This window comes from Genypterus blacodes, unplaced genomic scaffold (genome assembly GCF_046128005.1).
Source record: "Genypterus blacodes isolate CSIRO-AG114 ecotype Tasmania unplaced genomic scaffold, CSIRO-AGI_Gbla_v1 ptg000106l_1, whole genome shotgun sequence".
NCBI classification, from domain to species: domain Eukaryota; kingdom Metazoa; phylum Chordata; class Actinopteri; order Ophidiiformes; family Ophidiidae; genus Genypterus; species Genypterus blacodes.
The window spans coordinates 1246876-1255499 of NW_027466910.1; the positions used below are offsets into that span (position 1 = coordinate 1246876).

Sequence of the window (8624 nt, forward strand, 5' to 3'; positions counted from 1 at the left end):
TTTGCATATGGAACCTTCCGGGCGACCGTATCTTGATAAAAAGTCCCACGTTTTCTCATTTGCTTCCTCATAGCGGTAATAATTAAGAGAGAGGAAGGTTCACTGTTCTTCAGGCCCAAGCAGGAAATAAATGCGAATATATCTAATAATCATGTCAGAATCCTTAGACGTGTCTCAACTAAAGTCTCTGTGGATTCTTGTGTATTATAGTGTTAATCAACACAATTCAATTTTCATTTTGCTGTTTGTGTGGACAAAATAACATAATGAAGTTAATTGGTTCATCAGTAAAAATGGTCAATAAAAGTATAACAACAATATGCTTATGAATATACTGAATTATGGATATTTGATATTTAAAGAGTTAAAAGTTAAATTTGCCACTAAAAGAAGCAGCAAATCCAAGTTTCTAGTGGCAACCTGCCGTATCATCATCTTCCTCACGTGTTGATCTGCATGGAGCCGCACTCTGACCGGCCACATGCAGTCAATAATTAACTGTTAATGTAGATAAACACTTAATCACAGTCTGTCTCTGTTCTTAGGCCCCTGACACTCGAGGAAGTCCAACAAGTTATTTGATATTGTTTATTAGCTTTCTCATTCTGGTCTCCTGCTGCTGTTCCCCGTCCAGTTTAAAGGGCCAGTCCACTGATTTCACTCCTGTCTGTGTGGATTCACCACAAAGGTCTTAGACAGGCTTCAATTTTTAGTTTCAAACAGTTTTTTTCAAATCTCTTTTCGAATCTTTGTTTGACTCAGCATCGGCCCAAACTGTGTCACACCAATGAGTCATTATCCCTCCTCTCAAAGTAAACAGGAATGATCTTACCATTTTATACAGATTTGTCACACAAAAGTGTCCTTGTTGTCTTTGTGAGATCCTGGATTACACAGATTAGTAACATCTTTCAATCTAAAATCTAATTTACAGTAAATTCTAATGCAAATCCTTGTGTTTCCATTGAAGTTGTTGACAAACATGTTGAGAGTTTACTGAGTTCAATAAAGAAAACTAATCAGATAAAACGCAAGTAGAAACTAGATTGGGAACATAGCTACCTCCACTCTGCACCTTTGTACATTTTTAGTGCATTTTTGTTTTGCAAGAATATTTGCATTATTTTCTATTTTTTCTATATTTCTTTATTTCGTTTAGTACTATTTTATTTTATTTGCACTATTTTATTTTATTTGCATGTCGGGAGACGAAAAAACAAAGTAAGAATTTCATTACACACTGTACACTGTGTTTATCTGCTGTGTATATGACAATAAACATCTTGAATCTTGTGGTTCTGTTTCTCTCTCTCTCTCTCTCTCTCTCTCTCTCTCTCTCTCTCTCTCTCTCTCTCTCTCTCTCTCTCTCCCTCCCTCCCTCCCTCCCTCCCTCTCGCTCTCCTTCTCTCTCTCTCTGTGTTTGTGTGTGTGTGGCACAGGGTCCTGCTCAAGCAGCAGCTGTGATTGTCGATGGTGAACAGGTGCCGCAGCTGAGATTTTGTGAGTTTGTATTTCTCTCTCATTATGTCTGCACATGCACACGTGTGTGTGCAGCCTCTATGTATGTGTGTGTGCGCATATGGCCACAAATGTCCGCGCATGTGTGCACATAAACCACAGTGACTAACAATGTGCTGTTGTGTAAGAGCTGCTGGTTAGAAACCTAATAGCCATGACAGAGAGGCACAAGGACGCAGTAGCTCAGGCAGCTGTCCCCTGCTCCTCTGCTCCCCTGCACCTCCTCTCACAAACCATCACTGCACTTAACCCTGCAGATTAAAGCTCATGTGCTCTCTGATTGGACGAGTTAATCCAGCCACGCTTGATCTTATTGAATCTTCTAGAAAGAGACGTGCAAAAGGTGATCAGTCTGATACAGAGACACTTTCTTTGTGTTTGTGCTGGTTTCACAAAAAGAGAGACACAAATAAGATGAGATCAACCTCAGTGGCTTTATTTGTCCTTACAATGTCTCCAGATCCAGACTACATTAGACTACATTAGCCCCACGATCACCCTGAGCCACGACACACCACGACAGTTTCTCCAAAGTCAGTTCATGATCTTTGTAGTAAACCTGCAAACAAACAAACAAACAAACAAACAAACAGACAAAGAGACCTTATGCTGCATGGTTACACAGTTTGCAGACAGATTTACATTCATTTAGAGATTAGATCCTAAAATCCAGTTGTTATAGCTCAGTGTCAGCGTGACATTTGGACTTTATCTAAAGAATTTGACAGAATTGATCTCAGCCTGTGGATCAGCCTGGTGTTATCCATCAACCTCATATCTCCACTCTTTCTTTTGGGGAGGGGGCTTTGTTTTTATATGACGTCACCAGCTTGTCAGATTAGGTGACTTGACCTCCTTCACATGCTCACACACTTCTTCAGCCTCTCTCGTGGCTCTGCGCGCTCCCTGTGAGCGGGGACGCGCATTTTCAAACTTGAAGAGTTTTGTTTCCCGCAGACGCCACGCAGAGTTCACAGCGAGCGTGAAGATGATGACGATGAAGATGCTGATTGTGCCTCTGCTCATCACTTTGATCCACAGTGAGATATTTTCTGCTTTTTCAGACTTTGTTGATGTTCTTTGTGACAGAAATGGAACGTTATTCAATCTTATATTCAAACTCAAATCCGTCTCGTGTTGCATGTAACAAACAGTATAATAGCCAATTATAATGACGTAAACGTTTCTACCATCCGATCTATTACATTACTAAAATATCCCGGATGTTTTCTGAAAGTATTGCACAGAACAGAATTGTCCTTTATTAGTCAAATGTTCGTTTCTGCAGATTTAAGCTTTTTTTACAACTGAGTTCGTTTAGATTGTTTTACAAAAAAGCTTCTTCGGCTAAATGCTTCATTCATCTGCAAACAGGTTGGTGCATAAACAAACAGAATAAAGTTACATTTCGCAACAGTTATTAGTAATATTTTTTGTGGAGAAAAAACGCCGGGAGAAATGGATACAAATGTTTTGATGGATGAAAGCTGTTGTGTTTTTAGCTGCAGTGCATCAGAGGTTGTGTATCAGATTTTGTGTATCAGTAGCGGACGTTGTAGCAAACTCCTGTGAGAGCACGGTGTGTTTGATGTCGCGATGCTGCGTTGATTGTCAGTGGTGGCGGAGGGAGGGACGGGGTGTGATGTGTTCAGGGACCGCGTGTGCTCGGGCTGCAGGGAGGGTCGGGCTCGGTGTTTACACTGGAGCCTCTGACGCCGTCTGGAGCAGAGATCCACGGGCTGATGAGGCAGATGAAGGGCCCAGCGGAGGAGTTAGAGCAGTCTCGGTTTTTGCTGAAGACCCCCAGCTGACCCCGCAGCTCACTGGCCACAGATCAAAACCATCATTTACTATCTGCAAAAATGCATTTGAAGTTGCTGAAGGATCTGAACCGGCTGCAACATAATTACAGCCTCGCGCTCTCTGTTTGTAATGTTTATGATGCCAAAAGATGAAGAGTGTGCGTGGGGTGTGACTGCATCTACAACATCTAACAAGTATTCTTAATAAGGAATATAAGCCAATATGTGTTCATGTAAAAATAAATTAATCCTACCTGGACTGAGCACATACCCTCCCCAAGGCTGAACAGTAGTCTGGCTTAATCGGAGAGAAACAACAACAACAACAACAACAACAACAACAACAACAACAACAACAATAATAAAATGGCTTAATTGATTTATTTGGCACAAGAAACAATACAAATCCAAACATATATAAATATTACAAAAACTCATTCATGCCCATCCTAGGTAAACATGGCTGTTTTTAAATTAGATTTTAGATTATTTTTTCTCTTCATAGATGTTAGGAGTTACATTAAAGTTTAGGCAGTACAGCATTGTGTGTGGGGTGGGGCGGGGCGGGGGTTGTTAGTTTAGTGCTAGAAGTTGAATGAGGTCAGTGAAGCTCCTCACATGTAAAGGAATACGTGTGTGTGTGTGTGTGTGGTTATGGCAGATAGATACATGTGTGATTGTGTTGATACCTTCTGTTGTGCCAGCTGAGGAGGGTAGAGTTACTGTGATAGAGAGCGGCTTTGTCTTTGGAAACACACACACACACACACACACACACACACACACACACACACACAGCCTTGCTTCCAAAAGAAAAGCTGATCTAGCTGTTCTTTCATTTCTGCATATTTATGTATATTTGCATTTAAAAAAATCTCTCTCTCTCTCTCGCTGTGTGTGTGTGTGTTAAAGAGACAGAGCAGTAATAGGGGTTATCAGGTTGGGGTAGCAGCTCTGCAGCTTGTCAGAGGCTCATCCATCACCTGCATTCCTGCACACTGCTGCTCCTGGCACCAACAGGACCAAGTTACACATTTTGTGTGTGTGTGTGTGAGAGTGTGTGAGAGAGAGAGAGGGAGAAAGTTAATGCTGTAGCACAGATTCATTCACATCCGCATCTTATCTTAAATTGTCGCGACCTGATCTTTGTATTCTTTTATTTTATCTTTGTCTTTATTGTTTTATGTACTTACATTTTTCTTCATTTCTCTTTTGATTTAAGACAAAAACCCCACTTCCCTTTCTTTTCCCTATTTGCCTCAGTATAGAGTAAGGTGACGGTGGGATCAATACTAAATACAGTGAAACCCTCTTGTTCCTGTAAAGTATTGATTTCCACAGTAGCAATAATACTTAAATGTAAACAACGCAGCCTCTTGTGTTCTTATTCTATATTTTCTCTTCTATTTACCGCTGCTGCTTTTCTTTAACCACTAACTCTTAAAGCCGAGCTGAGACTCCAGCGGACCTTTCCTCACCCTGAGCTGTGATGTTGTTCTGCAGGTCGTAGCTGCTGGTCGGTGACTGTCAGCAGCAGTAAACCTGAAGTGGAGGTCCACGAGCACACAAGTGAGAGAGAAAGCTACTTTAAAGCTACTTTACACTTACAGAGCCACGACACTAATTCTTCTGGATCGATTCTTTCTCTTCCTCCCTCAGACGCTGTGCTGGCCTGTGAGTTCAGGACGGAGAAGGATCCCAACCCTCGCATCGAGTGGAAGAAGAAAGAGAAAGGAGTGACGTTTGTGTACTTTGATCAAAAATTCACAGGCGAGCAGAGTTCCTTTCCCTCTTAGTTTTATTCTTAAAGGTCATTTTTCTCCTTAAGCCCCTTTCTCAGTCCATCTTCCATCCATTCCTCTTCAGGCTCGTACGCCGGCCGTGCCAGGATCCAGGGGGCGACCTTGACCATACATTCTGTTACTCAGAGAGATTCAGGGGAGTATCGCTGCGAGGTCACTGCCAGCCAGGACCATGTCAGCCTGGGAGAGGCCACAGTAACCCTCAATGTACTGGGTAAGACAGCAAACATGTGTGTGTGTGTGTGTGAGAGTGTGTGAGAGAGTGTGTGTGTTAAAGAGTACGTGATGTAGAATGATGAGCATCTATTATGATAAACATAGAGACATCTTTGGTGGAGCTGGTTGGGACTGAAAACAGGGGGTCAAAACACAACACCAGTGGGTTTCTAATGTTGCTCTGTGTCTGTTCAATGTGTAGCCATAACAACTTGATAAGGTGGCCCCAAAACCTGGCTAATGAAGTGTTGAAGAGTGAAACTTTTTGTTTTCGCTTTGTGTCTTCGGTGTGTCCACAGTCTCTTCAGAGCCTCTAGTGGCCTTTACAGGAACTACATCTCCAAAGACATTAGGGTCGATTAAGCATAGATTAAGCATCTATTTGTATGTATTTTCTGCTAAAACTCCATGTGTGTGTTTCCCCTCAGTGCCTCCCCACGTGCCGTCGTGCCAGGTGCCCCACTCGGTGTTTGCAGGCGCAGACTTGGAGCTTCTCTGTAGGGACAAACTCAGCGTGCCGCCCGCCACCTACCGCTGGTACAAAGACAACAAGGTCCTGACCTCCTCAGCAGAGACTCTGTACAGCGTCGACACACACAAGGGCACGCTGGTGAGTGCACCATATGCAATGTGACTCACTGCACGCACACACACACACACACACACACACACACACACACACACACACACACACACACACACACACACACACACAGTGCAGCCCCTCAGCTGTTGCTCTCTCCACTTTGCCCCCCTCTCTCTTTGGAGCAGAAGTTTAAGAGTGTGTCTGAAGCCGACTCAGGCGTGTATCGCTGTGAGTCTTCCAACAGTGTGGGGGCGCCCAAGAGCTGTGTGGCTCAACCACTGAAAGTCATTGAATGTAAGTATCCTTTAGTAATATTGATCATAGAAAGTGTCAGAGTCTGCACATCACAAACGTTCTCTCTCTCTCTCTCTCTTTACAGATCCATTAAGCCTGACGACTCTGATAGCCGGAGCTGCAGGCCTCTGCCTCCTCATGATCCTGTGCTGCCTCTGTGTGTGTGTCTGCAGACGAAGAAGCTGCTGCAGGAGTGAGTAGACCCCTCTCTGTGTGTGTGTGTGTGTGTGTGTGTGTGTGTGGCAGGCCTGACTCGGTTGGTTAAGCTTAGTTTAAAAAGAAGACAGTTTAATCTCTTTGTTTCCTCTTGACTGTGGAGAATTAAACTTAGTTAATTTGTTGCTGACCTGCAGATAAAATGGGACAAATGTCCATCTAAGCTTATGGAGAACGTTTTCTTCTGTTGTTCTGAATTGCTTTTCTCTTTTTTTGTCTTTGAGCAGAGGGAAACAAAGCCAAAAGGTGAGTGTTTCCACCTTAGACTCTTTTCCTCCTTCTATTGTTGTCTAATGAACCCAGTCTAAACACTCAGCCTTTGTCTTTCAGCACCAAGTCCTACATTCCTCCCCCGCCTCCTCCCACTCTCAACGTGAGTGATCAAAGCCGTCGCTATCGTGTCACTGCTTGTTTTGCTTGCTGCCGTGAATTTAGGCTTCCATTAAATGGTGTTGATAAGAAGCTGATAGCAGCGGCCCCGGCTAATTAAAGGAAATGATTGACTCTGTTCTCTGCAGCTCAAGAACTACAAACAAACTCAGTCCTTCATGATCTGAGGACAAACCACTTCCTCGCAGTGGAGTCCAACCCTCCTCCGGCCTGTGAAACGTCACCTCACACTCGGGGACTCACCGCCTTGCTTTTGGGTGGGTGCCCTGTTTGGTAGGACACACACACACACCCAAGTACAAAACATGAGGAAAAACAAGTCAAACACTAAACGCATTAAACAGAAAACTATTCCCTCGAAAAACTGTTTATATTTCACTACAAAATACGGATCAAGTCAATTTGAACTTTATTGTCACTTCTACATTGTGCTCTAAACTTATAGAGAGCGGTGCAGCATAAAGTTACTACTATACTACTGCTACTGTTGTAACTACTTAATGTTACTACTAAAGACGGTGTAATGCTGATATGAGGTCATGGATGAACTGATGGATCATTCAAACCTTATTAAATATATATATAAATATAGTATTTTTTTATATTGTTGTTAGTGAGCGTGTCAAGTGTGTTTAGGGCTGAGGTGCAGACTGACAGCTCCACAGCACCACCTAGAGGCCAGTCAGTGTTGTTCAGTTTAACCCTGATGTAGATATTTAGACGTGACCGTTTGAACCCTTTTGTTGTTTTATATATATTTTAAAAACATTTTCTTGTATTGATGTATGTATCATGTAACTGTTGTGTGTTTAATCTTCTATAAAGTCAAGTAATGTGCCTCGAGTGACAAACGAACAGGTGTCTGCACACACTGAATGAATATTTAATATTTGATAGGCCGATGGTTTCATTAGGAAGAGATGTAAAAAAATGTAGTTCAATTTGTATATTGGCTTTATTTGGAACAAGGAGACACACACACCTAAAACAAAAGGGTCCAGTTTCACAGATCAAGTTACCGTCACAACTGAATCCATTTAAAGGTGTTATATTCATTTGTTGTAATCATTTTGAGTTGCTGTTAAACAAACATGGATCAGATTTCTAAAGTGTTCTCCTCATTTTCCCTCCATGGAATGAAAAGCTCTTATTATATATAAGGAATAATGTTTTGATATTGTAAACAGGTCACATTGGAACATAAACATTCTGCTCTTCTATATTTGAGTGGAATCCTTCACCGAAATGCGCCACTAGATGGCACTATAGCACTGAGCAGCTTAGGCTTGCAGCCAAAAAGCCCCAAAGATGCCAGCCTTTATCCATTCTTTGTCTACGAACAGAGGCACTGTTGTTATTTTCCTTTTGTTCTCGTTGTTCTCCATTTTGTGGTGCCCATAAATTTAAAGTCTTGAAACACACTGTTTGCTCGCAGCTTCATTTCCATGTTTTTGTTGAAGGGCGATGTCATTGCCAGTAACTAACCTGTATCTTTCTGCACATATCTGACCAATGGTGAATAATAATTGTTGGTGTGAGGAGTACAGATGGAGATGATGACTTAATCTTCCTCCCTAATAGTCTCATATCATTCTATCACAATGTCTCCATGTTTTGCAAGGACTCCTGATCTGTTCCAAGCCTCTATGCCTGCTGTAAGTGTTGCTATGCTTTATTGTCCTATTGATTCACAGAAGATTCAGGCTGTAAACAAAATGATACTAGCTGAGATCCAAATGATCCAAACCCTGATGCATCACAGCCACCAAGTGAAGTGTGAAATCTCTGTATCTTCAATGT

At 42.2% G+C, this 8624-nt stretch overlaps 1 protein-coding gene across 2 annotated transcripts; it reads left to right on the forward strand.

The window, feature by feature from the left end:
• The first annotated feature begins 2405 nt into the window (after positions 1–2405).
• Positions 2406–8243, forward strand: jam2b (junctional adhesion molecule 2b). Of its 2 annotated transcripts, none has more exons than XM_076160501.1 (10): positions 2406–2558; positions 4824–4889; positions 4980–5090; positions 5187–5336; positions 5767–5948; positions 6110–6218; positions 6304–6411; positions 6659–6680; positions 6765–6807; positions 6953–8243. In XM_076160501.1, the coding sequence occupies exons 1-10, from the start codon at positions 2507–2509 to the stop codon at positions 6989–6991; spliced, it is 882 nt and encodes a 293-aa protein (XP_076016616.1). In that variant the 5' UTR covers positions 2406–2506; the 3' UTR covers positions 6992–8243. The 2 variants fall into 2 exon arrangements, with proteins under 2 accessions (XP_076016616.1, XP_076016615.1); XM_076160500.1 differs by having other exon boundaries at positions 6662–6680.
• The last annotated feature ends 381 nt before the right edge of the window (positions 8244–8624 follow it).